Genomic DNA, 21,465 nt, shown 5'->3' with positions numbered 1-21,465 from the left:
ATAAATCCTTTCTAGATTACTTATAATACCTAATACAATGTAAATGCTATGTAGATAGTGGCCAGCGCAAGGCAAATTCAAGTTTTCCTTTCTGGGAACTCTGGAATTTTTTACAAATATTTTTGATCCCCGGTTGGTGGAATCTGTGGATGCAGAACCCTCAGACGCTGAGGGCTGACTGTACTACAAGGGGCACGAGAAAACTTGCTGGGGTGATGGAAATGTTCTGTATTTTGATCTGGGTGGCGGTAAAGGATATCTTCATTTACATGAGAAGCCATTGAACAGGACACTTAAGATGTGTGCATTTTACCGTATGAAAATTATACCTCAATGTTTTTTAATTAAAAAAAAGGAATACAAGAACTTCAGAGTTACATTATATGCACATCTGACTATCTGTATTTTGCCTAGTAAAATTCAGAGTGAGAAAGAGCTAATGATACCAATGAAAATAAGGTAAAGGGATGCTGCCCATCGCTCCAGACCCTCAAGGAGCCTATTCTGGAGCGTTTTCCTGCAGTCCCCAGGTCTGCATCAAATCCAGAGCCTCTCGTGTTCTAAATGCCTCACCACTGAGTACAACTCTAAACTTTAAAGATTGAATTTCTTCTTTTTTTTTTTTTTGAAAAAGGGAGTATATATGAGCCAACTGATATGCAAGTAAAGAACAAGAAATCTGTTCTGATGTCAAAGCTAAAAGTGACAGCATAGAAGTATCCCGAAATGGTAATACAGTCTCCAACATGGCGCTTTCCTAAGAATTTCTTCCAAGGGTAATACTGACCATTTACAATTATTGCCTTATATGCTGATTTTGGAACACAGCCCTTGAGTGAGATGTGACTCCACCATAAGGAATTTGAGTAATTTAGAAATTATTTTTCTGGTATTCCTTAGACCCTTGGCTATACTGTGGGATGGAGCTCCTGGATCCTGACCTCACAAGCATGACAAGGGGTTTCCTCTCATCCCTATATCTCCTACCTCCCCTCCAAGAGCCTGAGCTCTGGAGAAAAGGAAGAGAACGCCATCCCTCTGATTGAAGGTGTCCCAGCTGTGACATTCACAGGGCTATTGCCAACCCATTACTTTTCACACTAATGATATGCTTATTACTATCGATGTCTTTTATTTCTTGGGAAGTGTTTATACTCTTGTAACAGCCTGATAAGTGAAATCATCCAACACTTGGAAATAAGGCAAATAGATAACTGGTGTCCTTTCAAAGTCAAATTCAAGTAGTGTCTAACAAGCCTTCCTAAGGATCATCTGACACTCCAGGGGAATGTCACTTTGCTTGACTTATTATTTACTATTGATTAGGGCCCAGGCTCTATAAAGATAGCTGTTAGCTGGTACAAAACTGATAAGTTGCCAATTATTTTTGTCTGGTAGAGATGCAAGTGATTTCTTTTCAATACAGAAGATAGCCCCAACGTTAGGGTTTTATTGCCCTATAGAACATTAACCAGTTTTGTATGTAACTTAGCAACCTTATGAATATTCCAGAATTCTTGGTTTTTTGGTTATTGTTGTTTTTGTTTTTACTGAATCTTTTTTACCATATATAAGTATATATAAATTTTTTTCTCATATCCTTCATTGCAGTAGCTTTGTTCCTTCATTTATAAGCTACAAAGAAAATTCACATGAGCTCACTATGTATTTCTATATGAATTGTGTATTTAATATTTTGAAAACTATATTTTGAGAAGCCTTTCACAGTATTTGTTTCTCCCTCATGCCGCCTCTGCCGTTCTCTGCTTCCCACCACTCTCTCATCTTGAGAAAGTGAGGCTCAGAGAGGTTAGGTAACTTGCCCAAGGTCACACAGATATTATTCATAATGATGACTTATTTTAATGTGGTGTTTGACAGTATAAACTTCCTCATATATTCATATAATCCCTCGGCAGCTCACCGAGGGGACTGTATCCCCATTTTACAGATAAAGAAACTGAGGTCTGGAAAAGTGATGTGGCTTGCCCAAGGTCATAGAGAAATTCTAGTTCCCCTAAGCCCCTGAATCCTGGGGAGCAGTAGAGGGGCTGGCAGGAGGAGCTCTGGGTCCCCACCCTTAAACCAGAGCATCCCCATCTAGGTTTGTTGTATATATATTGTATGTCACACAAGATTGCAAATGAAAAAGGAGTCCCAAAGGCTTGAAAACCCTGGCCCTAGACTGTCTTCACCTGCCCAGGTACAATAGCCCTCCCTCTTCTTCTCCTCCTCTTCCTCTCCTCCTCCCTCTGGAAAGCAAAACAAAACAACAACAATGACAAAAAACATGGTCATGGGAAGAAACAGAAAGACATGGTCAGCCCAGGCCTGAACACGTTGGTCTCCAGTCTGGAGGAGACAGAATCACTCAATCTAAAGAAAAACATTCTCCAGGTCCAAGGTGTCAATGACAATGTGAGCTGTGCTGACAGGTAGTGAGCACCCCATCAGTGAGAGTGAGTAAGGCTAGATGATCCATCCAAATGTTAACAGCAATTCTCTAGATGGGCTTTTGTCGCTGATTTTTAAATGTTGATAAAAGCTAATTATTAAGTGGTCACCGTGTGTCCACTGTTTTGTGTATGTATTATGTCATTAAAACTTTATAATATTCGACAAGGCAGAATCTGTTGTTTCCAATTTACGAACAAACAAACTGAGACCCCAGGAGGTTAAGTATCTTTCCAAGGACATGCAGCTAGGAAGTGGCAGGTCTGGGAAGCTGGTTACTGAGCTTCCCGTTACTACTGCGCTGTTCTTCTTTCTTCTGCGTTTCTGTATTTCCAAGCTTTGGCAATGAATACATGCTGCTTTCATAATCACGAAAGTCTTACAAGTTACTGATTTTGTAAAGGTTCCTTCTGCCCTGATGTTCTAGGCCTCTATGGGTCTCACAGCCCTGCCCAGTATCCCCACCACGGCCCCCCCGGCAGACTCCCGCCTTGCTGTCCCTGTCCCCACACCATCTGTGGCTGGGGTAGGATGTCCCATGTCCCAGTCTTGCTGAGGTCTGCTCAAAATGTCCCTTGCAGGCCTGTGGCCCTAGGGCAACACTGGGGGCAGTTTCAGGGAAGGAGAAGGGGAAGTGGGAAGGGATGTGAAAGTTGGCCACAGACCAGCACCGCCCTGCTGGGTGTCCCACAGGGGTCCCTGGGTGAAGGACCAGAGTATCCAGTGCGTTGACAACCAGACGCAGGTGAGGCCAGCGCTTGACAGGGAGGGAGCTATAAAGTTCAGGGAACCAGGAGGGGTGGCCCAGGAGGCTGGACTGGGCAGGGAGGGAGGGAGAGCTCTGCTGGCTGGTTCTGTGCCAGGACAGTGTTGCGGGGTGAGGGTGGCGGGGGGAGACACTGATCTAGGGCCCAGAATGAGTGAGTGGGGGGACCTTAACTCCAGGGGATTGGGGGAGGGGGGAGGTAGTGACAGACCCATGAGCTGTAACCAAAGTTCCTGGGTCCCGCCCCCACCCCGACAAAACACAAGAAGCTGGGAAAAGGCTGGGGGTGTCAGAGCCCAGCAGAGGGGTCCCACGAAGGGATAGCGGGTGGCAGTCAGCCCTCTGTCCTCCAGTGGGTGCTGAAAGGGGCCGAGTGTGTGGAGGAGGGAGCAGATGTGTGTGTCAGGTGTTTGTGAATTCTGGTGTGTATGCACAGCTCTGCCATCTGGGTGAGAGGGTGGAAATTAAACAGGGAGCAGGCACTCAATAAATATTTGTTCAGTCACCTGTAGGAGTATATGACTGTGTGTGTCCAGGTGGGGGGGGCATGTCAGTTTGGGTGTCACTCTGTGTGTCCAGGAGTGTGTGGTGGACTTTTGAGTTTGCTTATTGTGTTGTGTAGGTGCGTGAGCGAAAAGCTGTGTTTGTGTGTCTGAGTGTGTAACTCAGACATACGGGTATGTTCAGTTGCATGTGTGTATCTGTGTGAGTTTGTGGTTCTTTGTGTATGTTTGGGGTCCCTGGAGCTGGATGGAGGGTGGACATTGAAGGCCCTCAAGGGGGTGTGTGTGCAATGGTCGGGGAGATGATATATATAGACAGATAGAATTGGGTGGGGTTGGGGGGTTTCAAGTGTGGGTGTTGGGTGTGCATGAGTGTGTGCTGTCCAGCCTGCCCAGGCCCTGCCCGTGTCTCCACAGTGACACCATGGAAGCCCCCTGGGGCTGGCTGGTGATCGGTGTGCTGGCCATATCCCTGGCCTCTTCAGTGACCCAGGACGTTTGCCGAGCACAGGATGGGAGGGACGGGGCCGCAGGAATACCCGGCCGACCCGGACGGCCAGGCCTCAAAGGGGAGCGAGGGGAGCAGGGTAAGCCCTCCCTCTGAACCCCAGTCCCTCATCCCTGGGCTTCGCCTGGCCACCAGGGTGGAGGCTCGGGTTGGCACCGAGAAACAGGAGTCCACCTGGGCCCACACACGAAGCCTCTCCAGTCTGCACTTGGTCCCAGGGGCTGAGGGGGGCCTAGCCTTCTTCCAAAGCCATGTCCACAGGCCCCAGTGGCCTCTCTGTATCCCCTTTACTGCCCGGGTCCTCTTTCTTTGGCCTCACCTTCCTCCTCTGGACAGTGGGTCACTGCAAGCAATGAATATGAAAGGTTCCAAAGCTGTGCTCAGTCCTTGGTCTTTGTTCAGTTACCAGAAAGATTAATGCCCTTGGCTTTAGACTCAGGAGCCCTTGTCTTGCTGTGTGACCTTGAGCGACTTACTGATCCTCTCTGAGACTCAGTTTCCTCATCTGTAAAATGGAGAAATAACCCCACCTAGCACATTGAGAGGGATCAATTCATGGCAACTATCTTTTTTGCTTCCAGCTTCCCCACAACTCTGTCCCTGCTTCCCCCTTCCCTGCCCCTTCAGGCTTCAGAAACTCTCATGTTCTAGAAAAAAGGCTAAGGGTGAAGGGAAAGGGAGGAGGGCACGACCAGAGCAGGAAAGGAAAGTCTCATGTAATCGCCCTGAGCCTCCCAGTCCACAGCAGACCACAAAGATCTGCATAGGCATTTGCAAACAATCTGCACGCAGGCATCCTACATGTAGTCCGTGAATCTGAAGAAGTCAAGGTCAGTGCCCTGGGGAGAGTGTGGAGTGCACGGCTGTGGACTGAAGTCGGCTGTGGACTGAAGTCGTGTGGACTCCACACGACTGTGGAGTGAAGCCAGTGGACTGCTTTTCCCAGAACATGACACTCCCAGTGCCTGTTCACATTCCTCTCCATTTTACAGATAAAGAAGCTGAGGCTCAGAGAGGTTGAGACACGTGCCCAAGGTCACGCACAGCCAGTCAGAATCAATGTCTTGAAGGCCCAGACACTCCCCCTATCCTCTATCCCACAGCCGTCCGGGGTCCCAGCCACCCCCCTGAGGTCTGGAGGACACTAGAGCAATTGGGACTCTCACTCCCAATCTGACCTTTCTCCCCACAGGGGCCGCTGGTATCCAGACAGGTGTCCGTGGCCTTAAAGGAGACCAGGGAGAGCCTGGGCCCCCTGGAAAACCTGGCAGAATGGGCTACCCAGGGCCCAGCGGCCCCCTGGGGCCCCCTGGCCTCCCAGGGTTGAAGGGCATCAAAGGCAACCCAGGAAACATCCAGGACCAGCTGCAGCCGGCCTTCTCGGCTGTGAGACGGAACCCTCCGATGGGCGGCAACGTGGTCATCTTTGACACGGTCATCACCAACCAGGAGAGCCCATACCAGAGCCACTCGGGCCGGTTCATCTGCTCTGTGCCGGGTTACTACTACTTCACCTTCCAGGTGGTGTCCAAGTGGGACATCTGTCTGTCTATCGTGTCCTTTGGGAGGGACCAAGTCCAGCGTTCCTTGGGCTTCTGTGACACCAACAGCAAAGGACTCTTCCAGGTGGTGTCCGGGGGTACGGTGTTCCAGCTCCAGCAGGGAGACCAGGTCTGGATTGAAAAAGACCCCAATAAGGGCCGCATTTACCGGGGTTCAGAGGCCGACAGCGTATTTAGCGGCTTCCTCATCTTCCCATCCACCTGAGCCCCTCCCCACCATGGCCTCCGCTTCCTGCTGTGTGACCCTGGCCCACTCACTCCACCTTTCTGGTGTCTATGCCCTGCTCTGTAAAGTCGGGGTGCTGTTGCTTTAGCTGCCTGAAGGAAGATCATTTCTTGGAACTCTCCCTGGAATAAATACCTGAGTCCATGTCTGCTGAGCTTGAAGTTCAGTTGCTACCCTGGCCATTGGGAGGGAGGCTTAAGAATGACAACAATTATTGAGTGCTTACAGGCCAAGCCTGCATTCAATATTTTACAATAAATATTTAGCAGGTCCTGGGAGCCTCATCGGCCTGGCCTCAAATCCTGGGCCACCATTTTACTTACTAGTTGTCCAATTATGTGCATTTTGTGTTACTTCAGTGAATCTCAGTTTCCTTATCTGTAAAGTGGGAATACTGATGGCACCTTCCTCAGGGTTGTTGGGAGGATTAAATGACTTAATATATGAAAATTACAGAGGAGTGCCTCGTGCATAGTAAGGGTTACACATACGTTTTAGCCTTAATTATATTTTGTTTAATCTTTACAGTTGAGCTCTGAGGTGGGTATCATGACCTTATTTTACAGATAATGAAACTGAGGCTAGGGGGCTGGGACAAACTTAAAGCCCAAGGTTAGTGTGTAAGGGGAGAAGCTGGGGTTTGACTCCAAGTCTTACTGACGCCCAAGCCTGTGTGTCTACCTACTACCCTAGCCAGCCTCCACAGACACACACCTGACAATTGACACATGTCATTTCCAACGCTCAACCGGAAAGGCACATCCAAGGGCACCCAGAAGTCTTCCTGAAGCCAGGTTGCCTGAGGCCAGAGCTGGACTTCTACCCCAGCAGGCACAGAGGCTGGGGCTGCTGCCTGCTAGGTATCCCACCTGGGCTGGGGACTGGGAGGGTCTGGAATGTTTGTGGTGCATTCCCAGGGTCCCACTTAGCCTGTCTGGGTGCCGCTCAGAAGCAAAAAGCCCCACTATGCCTTTCGTATGTGAGAAAAGTAAGGCAACCAGAAGTTCAGTCCTGAAAATGTCCAGCGTCCTGTGCTTTTTCCCAAAGGAAGCCGATTTTACCTTTGTGCTGCACACGTTCATGTATGCACACACACGCACAAGAATACACATCACACTTGCACACACACCTCCCGAGATGCACGTGGACCTACATTCCTGGACCAAGACTCGTCTACTCCTCACCCAGACACCCACTCCCTGCGACCCACCGGCTGCACCCCTGGACGCACTGCTTACGCCTCCAGACCCACAGACGCACTCAAGGATGCACATGCGTCATACCCGTGCACACCCACCTCGTACACCCACGTGCCCCCATCAACCATCAGAAGTGCTCTCACACACACGTGTTCTAGACACACCCCTGACACGAAGGTGCACACACCCTCCTCTCCCTCTGACATGCATGTGCCTTAGAAACGCCTGTGATCTCCAAGTCCTCACATACCCACAACCTCCATCCCGTACCCACAACCTCCACTCCCGCCTTCGCCGCACACTCAAGACCCACTTGGAGGGGGGCCCAGGCCCATCAACAGCCTTCGGGGCTCAGGAAGAAGAGAGCAAAGCTCTGCAGCCCCAGAGCAGCTCTGGACTCCTCAGCCCCCTACCCACCCAGAACACACATACCCACGGACCGGGAAGAGAAACAGATCTGTGAGCACCTACTGTGCACTGGCCATTTTACAACCATGGATGCATTTAATCCCAGCAAAATCGATGAGGACCCTGAGGCTCACAGAAAGGAGACATCTACCCAAGGTCACGCTGCCAGAAAGTGGCAGGGCCTGAATTTGAACCAGGTCTGCCTGACCCCAAAGTGAAGGGCTTCTTTCATTGCAACGGGGCTCAAAGACAATGTCAGGGGTAGAGGGCCCGTAAGAAGCTGGAGAGGCCAGGCTATAGAAATGGCGGGTGCAGGGAGTGCCCCGCTGCTTCTTACCCTAAATTCCACCCATACCCACCTCTCTTCGCAGAGGCAAATCACTTGCCCCTCTGGAAGGAGGGGACCCAGCCGCAACCCAGGTGGGCGGGGCAGGGGCGGGCTGAGCGCGGGCTGAGGCTGCCACCTGCTGGAGAAGCCGGACCCAGGCACGAAGGAGGTGAGGACTGAAGATGGGAGAGAGGCCTGGGAGCCATCGGCCGGGTCCCCCACCCCCCATAATGCTGTGTCCATCATTTCTGCTCTCTCCAGCCTTCCACACACCTGGGAATTCCAGGGACAAGTACATTCACGTTGCTGCTCTTGTTGCGCACTCTGCAGCCCTGTGCCGGAGGGTGGATAGCCAGCTGGGGAGACTGAGGCCCTGAGGGTCACCCAGCAGAGCAGGGGCAGGGCTTGGAACTCTGCTCATGGCTGGCACAGGACTATGCACTGTGTATGCATTAGCACTGCCCTGCATGGGAGCTACTGGAAACCCTCATTTACAGAGGAGAAATCAGTGCTCGGGGAGATCAAACCACTCATTCACATGGGTGGCAGGAGTGGAATCAGGGTTGGAACCGTCCACTGCCCATCACCTCCTTCTTCTCTGGAATCTCATGTGAGGAGAAGAAAGAGAGGAGGGGCCTCTCTCAGCTCTGCCAGCCTGGCCTCGACTGGCAACCCCTCACTAGCCACAATAGGCTCTGAGACGAGAGGCCAGGGATAGAGGTGAGGGAGGGGGTGCTGACAGGGAAGGTGGGATCATCAGGGGCCCCAGCAAAGGAAGAGGCACCAACATGCAAAGCCTGGTCCTCCCCTACCACCCAGTATACAGATGGGATGACTGAGACCTAGGGGCCAGTGGTTTGCTGAAGGCCTCGGGGCCAGGGAGTGGCAGGGCTGGAAGGAGAACCCAAGGCCGCTGACTTTGTAGCCAGAGGAATCTGTCGGCCACAGCAGGCTGCCTGCTGTCAAAGTTTGCCCTGGATGTCCACCCCCAAGTAAGGCAAATGGGAGGGGGCATGTGGAAGTCTCTAGAATAAGACCTGTCTCTTCACAGGTGCATGTGAGGCTTGTGTCTTAGGGCAGCTAAGCAGAAGGGTCAGAACAAGGCTTTGGACCCAAGAAACCATTCACTAAGTGACTTTGGGCAAGGGTTTTCACTTTCCTCAGCCTCAGTTTCCTCATCTGTACAGGGGGAATTATAACTTCCCCCTAGGGATCTTGTGAAACAACGGGGTCACAGGCACAGTAAATGGCAACAAACAGGGATGGGCATTAGCCGGGCTGAACTTGACTCTAGGGGAAGTCTGCCCAGGCTCCTGATGTCTACACGCACACACACTTATAGGCACTACCCTTCAGCAGACCCGGAGCAGCGGACATTTCCTCATTTCACACACTCATGACCTGGAGGTGGAGGGACACAGGGACATCAGTGCGGTCAGCCTGGCTCAGCACCCAAGAGAAAGTATTGAGTCAGGAAAAATTATGGGAAAGGGGATGTGGTATTGGGGAGAGGAGGGGAGGGGACAGCACAGTCTGCCAGGCCCTTCTTGCTGTGTCCACACTGACACGGTGTCCTCCTGCCTTGGAGAGGGGAAGCAGATCTGAGGACATCTCTGTGACCAGACCGGAAACCTCCCACCTGTCCAGGTGAGGGCAAATGGCAGCTTTTCCCCGCTGCCACTTCCTGAAACGTGGCCCCAGGGACAGCCTGATTTGTGAGAGGAAGGAGGGTCCCCATCTCCGCTAAGCCGGGTCCTGAGCTTGAAGAAGAGGCCCCATTCCCCATCCATTGTGCAGTCCCAAGGGGCGAGGGGCCGGGGAAGGGGGGTCAGCTCCTGAGGGCTGAGAAGGACGGCCCCTGGGGAGAGAGAGGGTGAGGAGGGCATGCCAGGGGCTGGGAGACAGCTCAGCTCTCTCCCCATCCAGCTCCTTCCCAAATGGACATGGGGTCCAGCTCCTGGCCCCCCCTTGTACCAAACCTGCTACTGCTCTTGCTGGCACTGCTGCCTGGGGGCCAAGCTGGCACAGACTGCTATGGGATCGCCGGGATGCCGGGCCTGCCTGGGGCCCCAGGGAAGGATGGGCATGACGGATTGCCAGGGCCCAAGGGTGAACCAGGTGAGTCTGCTGGCCTGCTGGGGAGGGGTCACCTAGGGCCTGGGGGCAGGAGTCGGAAGTGTCCATCTGAGGCTGACTCTGGGGACGGTGGACAGCTTCTTGATGGCGAGGAGTGTGGTCCCTCCGGCCATGCCTGCTCCCAGGGCAGAGTCTTAACTCTTGTGGCAGGTCTAGCCCCTCTCCCCCTCAGAGCCCAGGCCTCCGGCCTCCCCAGTTTCCCCATCTGACAACAGGGAGAGAACAAGAGCACCTGCCCTAGAAGGTGGCAGGGAGGATCACGGAAGATGATCCAGGTGAAAGCCTTTGGCAAACTCTAAAACGCTCTGCTACTATTTTATTCCAACCCCTCCACGACTTGCCCTGCAACATGGACCCCAGTGACTGTATACAATGCCCAGGTGACCAGGGTTCAAGTCCCAGCCCCACCACTTTCCACTGTGTGAACTTGCACAAGTTATAGAACCTCCCAGTGCCTCAGTTTCTTCATCTGTAAAATGGGGAGATGGTAGTACCTACTGCACAGGGGTGCTGTGATGATTAATAAAATTAAATATAAAACAGTACTAGCACGTGGTAGGTATCAGTAAGTGTGGGCTATGGTTGTTACTGCTGTTGTCATCTTTGTTTTTATCAGAGATGTGTGCTCCCTTCACTCCCTAGGATTCTGGGTAGTTGGAGGGGTAGGGAGTAAGGAGTCAGGATCACAGTCACAGAATCTTCTGTTGGAGATTCACGGGCAAGCCCTAGCACGAGTGAAAAGGGCTGAGGACATGAACAGGCACTGGTGTTGGGTGAGAACTGCGGTCTGCTGGTGACTTGTCTGAGAGCAGGTGCACATCTGGGGGTGGAATGTGTCCAGAGTGGCCATGGGGGAGGCTGGGGTGCGGCTGGGCAGAGGTGACAGGGGTGGCAGAGGCACTGGGCAAGGGAAGCCAGTGGAGGGGAATGTCCTTAGGAATTTCCCACTGTCACCTTCCCTCCTGGCAATAGAGTGGAATTGTACCAACATTCCAGAAGGAATTCTCCAATTCAGGGTGAGTCAAATGAAACCCCCAGGTCTGCCATTTTTCCAGGACCCTGTACTTCACAGCTGCCTCTGGCCATCTCACTGTGTGGGATGGCTGATGGACACCAATTTTTTTTAATATAAATTTATTTTTTATTTATTTATTTTTGGCTGCTTTGGGTCTTCGTTGCTGTGCGCGGGCTTTCTCTAGTTGCAGAGAGCAGGGGCTACTCTTTGTTGAGGTGCACGGGCTTCTCATTGCAGTGGCTTCTCTTGTTGCGGAGCACGGGCTCTAGGTGCGTAGGCTTCAGTAGTTGTGGTACGCGGGCTTCAGTAGTTGTGACACATGGGCTTTGTTGCTCCACAGCATGTGGGATCTTCCCGGACCAGGGATCCAACCCGTGTACCCTGCACTGGCAGGTGGATTCCCCACCACTGCGCCACTAGGGAAGTCCCGAACACCAATTTTTAGCTCCTAATTTGTGCCAGGCATGGTTCCAATTGCTCTACGTATATTCATCTCATGAGGTAGATAAAATTAACTCTGTTTTACAAATGAGAAAACTGAGGCCAAAATCCTTTGAAGAAACGATTTACTCCCATTTTACAAATGTCAAAGCTGAGGTTCAGAGAGATTGAGCAACTTGCCCCAAGTCACACACTGGAATCCTGTCCAACTTCCAAGGCCACGCCCTTAACCGCTACCCTGCACTGCCTCTCAGGCCCCCTCCCCACTGCCGTGTCCCCCCCTCCCAGTTGGCTGCTGGAAGTCAACCTGAAGCATGAAACACAGCCCTGTTTAACATAGCTGACAGCCATCACCGAGACCTGACATTACTGAGCACTGCCTGTGAGGTGCCCGGCACGGGCATTCTCCCACCCCACTCTGCCAGCAGCTCTGTGGGATCCGTTCTATTATGCCCTTATCTCAACTGGGCAAACAGAGGCTCTGGGAGGGGAGATCACCTGCCCGGGATCACGTGGCCTGACGCTTAGGTCTGCTGGGTTCTGATTCCCCACTCCTAACCCTGGGATCTAAAAGGCTCACAAGCCGCAGAAGATCCATCACAGTAGGTCTGCACAGACACCCACCCCAAAGGAAGTCGGAGGAGGAAGCAGCCACGAGGGCCAGCAGGGGTGGTCAGAGAGGGCTTCCTGGAAGAGGAGACTGGAGCCAGGCCCTAAAAGATGAGTATGGTTTGGACAAGGGAAGAAGAAGCTCATAGGGGCTCAGATAACTAAGGCGGTAACAAGAGTCAGACACTGACTGGGACTAGCCAGACTTGACTGTGAGTCCTGACTCCACCTCCTACCGGCTGCATGGCCTTGGGCAAGTTTCTGGCCTCAGTTTCCTCATATGTAACATGAAGTAAGTTGAAACAGGCCGGTTGTCAGAGGGGCTGAATTGGGCTGAGTGGGGCTGGGGGAGCTGGGGAAAGGCAGCCTCTATGGCTCCATCCGGTGGATCCCATGTGCTAAGCTGGCCTGGGCCTGGGTGGTTCCAGCTCAGAAATGGAAACAGGTTTTGTGGGGCTCTGAATCTTATAAAATGTTGAGGATCCTCTTTAAGAAAAGTAGTACAGAATTTGATGCGGGGGCGGGGGGAGGTTTCACAAATCTACACGTGCTACAAAATTGTTTTACAACTATAACCACACAAATAATGCATGTAAAAGTGGAGCTCTGTGGGTCCTACAAAGGTTAATTTCTTGGTTTTGATTTTGTACTTTAGTTATGTAAGATTGGAGACAACTAGGTAAAGGGTACATGAGACTTCCTCGTCCTTTTTTTTTTTTTTTTTTTTTTTGCGTTACACAGGCCTCTCACTGCTGTGGCCTCTCCCTTTGTGGAGCACAGGCTCTGGACGCGCAGGCTCAGAGGCCATGGCTCACGGGCCCAGCCACTCCGCGGCATGTGGGATCTTCCCGGACCGGGGCATGAACCCGTGTCCCCTGCATTGGCAGGCGGACTCTCAACCACTGTGCCACCAAGGAAGCCCCCTTGTCCTTTTATTTTTTTGCAACATCCTGTGAATCTGTAATTATTTCAACATAAAAAGTTGAAAAAATTATAAATGTAAAATTATGCAAAGGGTCTTGAAAGGGCCAGTGCAAGTAAATGGGTCTCAAAGCTTAAGTTTTAGGACCTTTCCAGGCGATCTGCCTCTGACCGATCTTCTGATTTTTGTCAAGAAAAACTAAGAACCTAGACTTTTAGGTGAGGAGTTATCTGAGGCCGCATGCTGTCCGTGGGCTGACAGTCGTGGCCTCTGGCATGCTCTCTGAGATGCAGCCCAGCTCTGCCACCTCCTGAGCTGGCTGGTCCTACCCTCCTCTCCATCACAAACATGGAAACTGAGGCCAAGAGACGGGGCCGTGCTGCAGCCAAGGTCAGAGGGCAAGACCATGGGGAGGCAGGATTTGAACCAGGGTCTCTCTCCCCTCTTCTCCCTGCCCACTGTGCCCAGGTGAGTAGGCCACCCTCAGGGGGAAAGAGAGTCCAGAGACCAAACCCTGGTGGCATGTCCCCTGGAGCATAGCCCTGTCCCTCTTCCCTGTCCCCTGCTCCATCACTTCCTTCCCACCTGCTCTCTCCCCAGGAATCCCAGCTATCCCTGGGACACGAGGACCAAAGGGTCAGAAGGGAGATCCTGGCACACCTGGCTATCCTGGGAAAAATGGTCCCATGGGAACCCCTGGGATTCCAGGGGATCCCGGCAACATGGGACCCCCTGGGGACCCGGGCGATGAGGGCAGGTACAAGCAGAATCACCAGTCAGTATTCACTGTCACACGGCAGACAGTCCAGTTCCCAGCGCCCAACAGCCTGGTCAAGTTCAACTCAGTCATCACAAACCCACAGGGGGATTACGACACGAACGCTGGCAAGTTCACCTGCAAAGTTCCCGGCCTCTACTACTTTGTCTACCACACGTCACACACGGCCAACCTGTGTGTGCAGCTGTACCACAACAGTGTCAAGGTGACCACCTTCTGTGACCACATGTCCAACGCCAAGCAGGTCAGCTCAGGCAGTGTGCTGCTGCGGATGCAGGCGGGCGAGGAGGTGTGGCTGGCGGTCAACGACTACAACGGCATGGTGGGCACCGAGGGCTCCGACAGTGTCTTCTCCGGCTTCCTGCTCTTCCCTGACTAGGGCAGGCAGACCTGCTCCACTCCCCGGGGCCACCCCATCTCCCTCAGCTTCCCTGCAAGAACCCACTGGGCCACACATCCTTGCTCAGGTCATTCTCGCCACTGGATGGACTCCTCCTCCAGGAAGCCCACCCTGCCCCCCTGCCCTGAGTTCTCTCCCTCGTCCAAGCTCCTTCAGGAGTCACTGCTTTGACACTTAACCAACACCTTCTGATACTGTCATTAGTGTTTTCCAAGTCTTGGAAGAGGCAGAGAGATACATGAATAAATAATTAAATCAAAGGCTACGCACGGCTCCGAATCCTCACTGCCCATTCCCTAAGAAGTAGTTCCCTTCATCTTCCACTTTGCCCCTGCCACAGCCATGTGTGGGCTCCAGATTCAGGCATCTAGCTGGTGTTCAGTAAAGCTTGGTGCCAAGGTAGAGACACTCAGCACCATTTGGCCATTTGGGAGAGAGGTGGTCAAATGTGGCTGAAGGCTGCAAGGGGTCCCCAAAGGGCCATCCGTTGTCACTTGTTTGGGTGAGAGGCACTGCTGTCATTAAAGGTATTCGTGCTCACAGGTAAACGGGAGTGTGTTTGAATTCCCAGACCTATGTCGATCGATGTTGAGTTTTGGGAGCATCCATCACAGGAGGGGTTTGGGCTAAGGCAGGCCCAGCACAGATGAAGGCAAGATGTGCAATGAATTTGTGCTGAATTAATGAGTGAATTGGGGTGAATGAATGAATGAATGAATAGTGGGTAAATGAATGACTAAAAGCAGAGCAAATAAATGAGTAAAACAATCATAATAGCTAACATTTATTGAGCACTCACTATACACCAGGCATTACGCTAACCCACCTATTAAATGATTTAATATTCGTAATTATGCTCTAGGTGGGCATGGATGGGTGAGGGAGAGAGTGAGAATCTGACTCCCGGATGTCTGATTTTCCCCAAATAACTGAGACTCTGGGGGCCCCCAGGAGACCATCCAAAACCACTACTGCCCACAAGCCATCAGGGTTTCACTGTGAGACTCCTGACAGTTGGGCCCAGCTGCCTCGATCCTCGTTGGAGGACCAGGAAGCCGGCCGTAAGCTGCTGCCCTTTCGCTGCGCTCACCATGAGAAGGTGTTGACAGTTCAGGTTCAAAAAGATAAAAAGTGTAACTTTCCTGTGCAGATTGAGGGTCTGGCCTCAGAGCCCAGTGAAATCCAAGGCTCACTCAGGCCAGGGAAAATCACCCCTGACTGACTGGGCTCTCAGCTTGGTTCCACAAGGCCCCACAGAGCTCACAAAGGCATGAGATGGGCTGTAACAGCAGAGGCTGGAGCTCAGCTCTCCAGCCACTGCCATCCACTTTGGCTCCTTTGTTCCTGAAGGAAGCTGTTTCACACCCCCATAGCTTTGCCCATGATGTTCCTTCATTTTGTAGAGCCCCCACCCCACTCTTACAAATCCTCTGTCCAGTTAGATAATACACACTCAGCTGTCAGGAATCAACACAAAGATCACCTCCTCCATGAAGCCTTCTCTGATTCTCCCCTTCGTGTCCCCACAGCATCCTCCACCGACTTGGACCACAGACTCATGACTTGTTAGAGCCCAGGTTCCCAAATCTGGGGGTGCAAAAAATTACCTGCAGACTTATTTATAAAATAAAAAAAAAGATTTCTGGACCCAAGCCTGTTATACAAAGGTTTGGAGAGGACTGCTATTTCCAGCAAGCTACAGGCTGTCTACATCTCAGGAGCGGGTCACAGGACAGCTCTTGGGACTGGGGGAACCTGCATTGACCTGTTTCACCAATCAACCTATTCTGAAAAATTGAAAGTTGCTCAAGGTTGATTCAAGGGCGGCAGCGGCTCCAGAGGCAGCAGCGCCGGGTCCCCGTGGAGGTGCTCCTAGAGTTTTCCTGGAGCAGTGGAAGTTCTGACCGCAGGGTCAGGACCCATCAGGTTTGTGTTCTCACCATAGAACAGGGGCCAGTTCGGTTCTGTTAGTGCCCTGAGATCTCCCTCATCCCCCTGAGTTTCGGAGAAATGGCTGAAGCTAGTGAGCCCATGATGAAGAAAACTTCAAAATCTGTTCCTTTGGAGAGGAATAAGAGAGAAAAGGAACAATTCCGTAAACTCTTTATTGGTGGCTTGAGCTCTGAAACCACAGAAGAACGTCTGTGGAACCACTACCAGAAATGGGGATATCTCACAGACTGTGTGTTAATACGGGACCCTGTAAGCCAAAAATCAAGATTTGGTTTTGTCACGTTTTCATCCATGGCTGAGGTTGATGCTGTCATGGCTGCCAGACCTCATTCCATTGATGGGAAAACAGTTGCTCCCAAACGTGCTGTCCCAAGAGAGGACTATGGAAAGCCGGGGGCTCTTGTCACTGTGAAGAAGCTGTTTGTTGGTGGAATTGCAAAAGATACTGAGGAACGTCATCTTAGAGATTACTTTGAGAAATATGGAAAAATCAATGCCATTGAAATAATTACTGACAGGCAGTCAGGCAAGAAAAGAGGTTTTGGGTTTGTTGCTTTTGATGACCATGATCCCGTGGATAAGGTTGTGTTGCAGAAAAATCATACCGTCAATGGTCATCATGCAGAAGTAAGAAAGGCCTTGTCTAGACAAGAAATGCAAGAAGGCCCATGTTCTAGTAGTGGAAGAGAAAGAAACGCTGGTTTTGTATATTTTCATGGTGGTGGTAGAAAGTTTGGAGCAGGAAACTTTGGAGGAAGGAACTTTACAGGAGGATCTGACAGATATGGAAGAGGACATACATTTGGGGATGGCTATCATGGGTCTGGAGGAGGACCCGGAGGTGGCAATTTGGGGGGTAGCCCTGGACATGGAAGAGGGCGAGGAGGATATGGTGGTGGATATGGCAACCAGGATGGGAGCTCCAGAGCTGGTTATGACAACTATAGAAGGAGGAATTATGGAAGTCAAAATTACAGTGATTGGGGCTTCCCTGGTGGCACAGTGGTTAAGAATCCGGCTGCCAATGCAGGGGACATGGGTTCGAGCCCTGGTCTGGGAGGATCCCACATGCTGCGGAGCAACTGAGTCCTTGTGTCACAACTGCTGAGCCTGTGCTCTAGAGCCCGCAAACCACAACTACCGAAGCCTACATGCCTAGAGCCCGTGCTCCGCAATGGAGAGTAGCCCCTGCTCGCCGCAACTAGAGAAAGCCTGCACGCAGCAACGAAGACCCAACACAGCCAAAAATAAATAAATAAAATTAAAAGAAAAATTACAGTGATTTGGAGGATTATAAGCAGAAACCCTCTAGGTACGAATTACTGAAGAGTGGAAAACTGAGTGGTAGCAGGAACATGGGGGGATCATACAGTGGAGGAAGCTATGGTCCAAGAGGCAATGGAGGAAGTGGGGGTTATGGACAGACAAGATGATACTGAGCTTCTTATTTGCCATGGGCTTGACTGTATAAATAGAGAATTAGAGCCCAGAGGTAACAGAAGAGCTTTAGGTTATCGAAATAACAATGTTCAGGAAACTCTTATCTCAGTCATGCAGGGATATGGCAGAAGACACCAGAGCAGGTACACAGAGCTATTTTGTGAGTGGACTCAATTATGTAAGAGCATTACCTTCCTGTGGAGGAAAGACTATAAAAAATGCTTTTGAAACAGTTTCTTAGCTTTTGAATTGTTGTGTCTTTCCAGTGGTCTTTATAAAAGTGTGGAAGAATCCCTTCTTTGATAATGTCAAATTTCAAAGTTTTGGGTGACATGTGAAACCTTTTTCAAGATTTTTCTCAAAGTCTTGAAAGACTATTAGCCAGAATCATGGTGTAATAAGACATAACATCGTTCTTCTAAAAAATTCGATTTCGTGTGTAGAGTTAAGAAGCTGTTGTACATTTAAGATTTAATAAAATAATTCTAAAGGTAAAACAGTAGTAGTTTGTCCTCTTTGATAATTTTGCACTTTTAGTTTTTACCTTTTAAATGTTTTTCTTGTTTTATGATATCAAATTTTGAAGTGTAATGATATGACTTACCTATATTATGAAATGGTTACCAAAAAAACCTTTTTCTTCTTGTGATGAACAGGATTTACTGCCTTAACAACTTTAATAGTATCCTACAGCTGTGCTAATTTTGGTCTTCTTGTACATTCCATCTTTTGTAATGGTGAATAACTTGTCATGTATCTATTGGTCACTTGTATATCTTCTTTGGATAAATGTCGATTCAGTTCCTTAGTCCATATTATAGTTTGATTATTTGCTATTGTGACGTATGAGTTTTTGTTGTACATCACCTGTTTTGTATTTATTTACCTTATAACTGGAAGTTTGTACCTTTGAACAACCTTTATCCTGTACTGCCTCCCACCAATTTTCTGCTGCTGGGAGCCACAAGCATGATGCATGATTCTTTTTCTGTGAGTTTAATCATTTTCTTCGGGATTTCACAAATAAATACGATCATACAAAAAAAGAAGGGTTTGGGGAGGACAGAGACATGGGTGGGTGGACGGTCTGCCAGGTGAAGTCAATGCACGAGGTCCACCACCTGGCTCTTCTGCACTTATTTCCTTACAGGTCTGCATCCCTCACTGGACTGTGAGCATCCTTGAGGGTGGGGCCCCTTTGATACAGGCCAGGAGCATAGTAGGGGCCTGGGAAATGTGTCAGATGAGAAGGAAGGAGAGATGAAGACACACACATACACACACACACAGAGCAATAACGGAGGCCAGGGCCTAGGAACTCGGCCTGGTCCACAGAGCCTGAGAGCCACTGGCAGGGACAAGGGGGGTCACGGGGCGGCTGCACTCGCAGCTCACCTCCAGCGGCTACTTAGCAGCCCACCCGGCAATGCCGCAAGCGATACATCGTTCTTCTCATTTCTCTTTTGTTTAAGAAATCAGTGCACCGTTTATGTAGGCCTCGGTGTCAGATCAGAAACCTGTATTTCGGAAACGACCATTTTTGTTTTCCATAATTGTTTCCTTGTTGTTCTCTCTTTGCCAGGAGAGACAGGCCTTTGAAGATGCCAGCTTGTCTACTGGGCTGAGGGGAGCTGGGGGAGGGCTTTTAAGGGGGGTAGCAAGGGTGGGACAGGAGCTAGTACGAGGCACCCCAAGGACCGGGGGGCCTCTTTCAGACCACGGGAGGTGGAAGGGTCTTAGGCTTCTCTTCCACCCTCTGTAGGGATTGTCCCCTCTCTATCAGGGTTGTAAGCCAGCGTTTTAAGGGTACAGAGACCAGCTGGCTCTCACTCAGGGGCCAAGGGTCTCCCTAGCTCCTGACCCCTAATCCAAGCATGGCTCCTGTGCCTCCAGGCTCCAAGATTTCTGTCTTCTCTTCAGAGAAATCACACGACTCCCAGGTTTGCCTTGGGTGCCTACTGAGGGCTGGGCACTCAGCTAGGCCCTGGACATGTGGGGTTACCTCACTGGCCCCACAATCACCCCAGGAGGGGGTGCCCATGCCCCTGACTCATATACGGGGAAACTGAGGTCAATAAACACACCTGAGGCCACATAGCTAGAAAGAGGTAGGCCTGGGATTCAAACTTAGGAGCGGGGCTTCCCTGGTGGCGCAGTGGTTGAGAGTCCGCTTGCCGATGCAGGGGACGCGGGTTCGTGCCCCGGTCCGGGAAGATCCCACATGCCGCGGAGCGGCTGGGCCCGAGAGCCATGGCCACTGAGCCTGCGCATCCGGAGCCTGTGCTCCGCAACAGGAGAGGCCACAACAGTGAGAGACCCGCGTACCGCAAAAAAAAAAAAAAAAAAAACAACTTAGGAGGGGCTGATTCCAAAGCCCATGCCCTGACCACCCCCACCCCCGCTGCTTCCTATTCTTAGGCTCATCCTGTTTCTACCCCAAATTCAAGCCCATCTTTTGCCATTTTTACCAGCCACCAAATCATTGAAGGGTCTATAGTTGGCTGAACCCAGAGACCCTTGGGTTTTATCACACGAGTCTCTTTTTTCCCTATCACCCTCGGCAGTAAACACTTAATTTCTGCCAAGAAGCATCCACAAGCCCAACGATTTTCTCTCTCTAAGCACAGATATCAAGAGAGCCCTCCTGACCTATGGCAGCTCCTGGGACTTGCTGGGCAACCATCCCTGAGAGGGGCATCACGTTGCTTTAGACACAGCCTCGGTAAGAGGGCTGCTATCCCGGTGCCAGGGATGCCTGACTCCAAGTCCTGCATCTGCCACTAGCGAGAGGTGTGGGCTCCAGCAGCTACTTCTTGTGACATTCATCGCAGGAGCAATGAAACCACTGTGTCACTTGATGTGTAATACCAGTCTCCCCCAGGAGAAGAGACACCCCACGGGGCAGGACCCATGGCTGACTTGCTTGTGGTGTGGCTCTACCGCCAGAGTACATAGAGGCTCACGATAAATATTTGCTGAACAATGCTCTCTCCCCTCTGGGCCTCGGTTTCCCCATATATAAAATGAGCGGCACGGGCTGGGTGACCTGCAAGCCCCTCTCCTGTCCTAACTTGCTGTGATGCCAGGATCAACGAGCAACAGGCTCCTGGCTGTGCCGATTATAGTCATCAGCTACAGGTCCGCTGGAAGCAGAGGAAGGGGTATAAGCAAATAATGACCACATTTAAAATTCATTTTTCATTATTAGATTATTTTCTGAGAACAGGGAAAGAGCCGGGGTGTAGAAGGGAAAGAAAGCAGAAGATGAGCCCAGAAAGGGGAGGCCTGGGACATGGTATGATATTAACAATTAACGTGTGCACAGCACTTTACAGTTTACCCTCCTCTTTCTCCACTATCCCATCTGAGCCCCCCAGTGCAATCTGTAGAGCAAGTACAATTATGGTCCCACCATATGGCAGAGGAAATGGGGGCTCCCTTGGGTTCCCTTGGCTGAGAATGTTTAGTTGGTAAGTGGCAGAGCCAGCATATGAGTCAAGGCTCCTGACTCCAAATCCAGCCCTCGGGCACCAGGGCAGCCATGTTTCCATTTCATTGAGGAACACCCATGTTCCTGAAGAAATTCATGAGGTCAGGGGCCTTGGCAGGCAAGCCCCCAGTTGTGGACATTCTCCCGGAACAGCCCGATTCCCCCACAGCTGCTGAGCTGGCAAAACCAAACTGGCCACCCACCCGTCCTATTTACAGTAAACCCTCCAGATTGCAGAAACGGGACCTGAAACTGCCTGAGGACAGCAGAACAGGGTGAGAGTGGGGTGACAGGGAGGGGGGCCGGCCTGCTGGGTCCCTGGGAGGG

At 51.0% G+C, this 21,465-nt stretch overlaps 3 protein-coding genes across 4 annotated transcripts; all 3 read left to right on the top strand.

Moving 5' to 3' along the window:
- Nucleotides 1-3,086: 3,086 nt before the first annotated feature.
- On the top strand, nt 3,087-6,163 carry C1QA (complement C1q A chain). Its single transcript, XM_022551916.2, has 3 exons — nt 3,087-3,199; nt 4,141-4,310; nt 5,424-6,163. The coding sequence occupies exons 2-3, from the start codon at nt 4,148-4,150 to the stop codon at nt 5,996-5,998; spliced, it is 738 nt and encodes a 245-aa protein (XP_022407624.1). The 5' UTR covers nt 3,087-3,199; nt 4,141-4,147; the 3' UTR covers nt 5,999-6,163.
- A 3,309-nt stretch (nt 6,164-9,472) lies between these two features.
- Nucleotides 9,473-14,520, top strand: C1QC (complement C1q C chain). Of its 2 annotated transcripts, XM_022551917.2 has the most exons (3): nt 9,473-9,601; nt 9,881-10,072; nt 13,678-14,520. In XM_022551917.2, exons 2-3 carry the CDS (start codon nt 9,892-9,894, stop codon nt 14,232-14,234), a joined length of 738 nt encoding a protein of 245 aa, XP_022407625.1. In that variant the 5' UTR covers nt 9,473-9,601; nt 9,881-9,891; the 3' UTR covers nt 14,235-14,520. The 2 variants fall into 2 exon arrangements, with proteins under 2 accessions (XP_022407625.1, XP_089755491.1); XM_089899365.1 differs by lacking the exon at nt 9,473-9,601 and having other exon boundaries at nt 9,865-10,072.
- A 117-nt stretch (nt 14,521-14,637) lies between these two features.
- On the top strand, nt 14,638-19,986 carry LOC111163330 (heterogeneous nuclear ribonucleoproteins A2/B1-like). Its single transcript, XM_022551919.2, is given in 3 exon segments — nt 14,638-17,210; nt 17,498-17,635; nt 17,638-19,986. Coding segments are annotated over 3 exon segments (1,125 nt in total). The 5' UTR covers nt 14,638-16,265; the 3' UTR covers nt 17,680-19,986.
- The last annotated feature ends 1,479 nt before the right edge of the window (nt 19,987-21,465 follow it).

Source organism: Delphinapterus leucas, chromosome 1 (assembly GCF_059928025.1).
Source record: "Delphinapterus leucas isolate spDelLeu-1000000601 "Yukka" chromosome 1, BTC_Dleu_Yukka2, whole genome shotgun sequence".
Classification (NCBI taxonomy): Eukaryota; Metazoa; Chordata; class Mammalia; order Artiodactyla; family Monodontidae; genus Delphinapterus; species Delphinapterus leucas.
The sequence above is the reverse complement of the archived record's forward strand: the minus strand, read 5'-3'. Positions and strand labels throughout refer to the sequence as shown.

Bases quoted from the DNA above. Each gene is read 5' to 3' on its own strand.
- C1QA (XM_022551916.2), top strand. From the start codon at position 4,148: ATGGAAGCCCCCTGGGGCTGGCTGGTGATCGGTGTGCTGGCCATATCC. The intron at 4,311-5,423 runs GTAAGCCCTCCC...TTCTCCCCACAG, and splicing joins AGGGGAGCGAGGGGAGCAGG to GGGCCGCTGGTATCCAGACA.
- C1QC (XM_022551917.2), top strand. From the start codon at position 9,892: ATGGACATGGGGTCCAGCTCCTGGCCCCCCCTTGTACCAAACCTGCTA. The intron at 10,073-13,677 runs GTGAGTCTGCTG...CTCTCTCCCCAG, and splicing joins AGGGCCCAAGGGTGAACCAG to GAATCCCAGCTATCCCTGGG.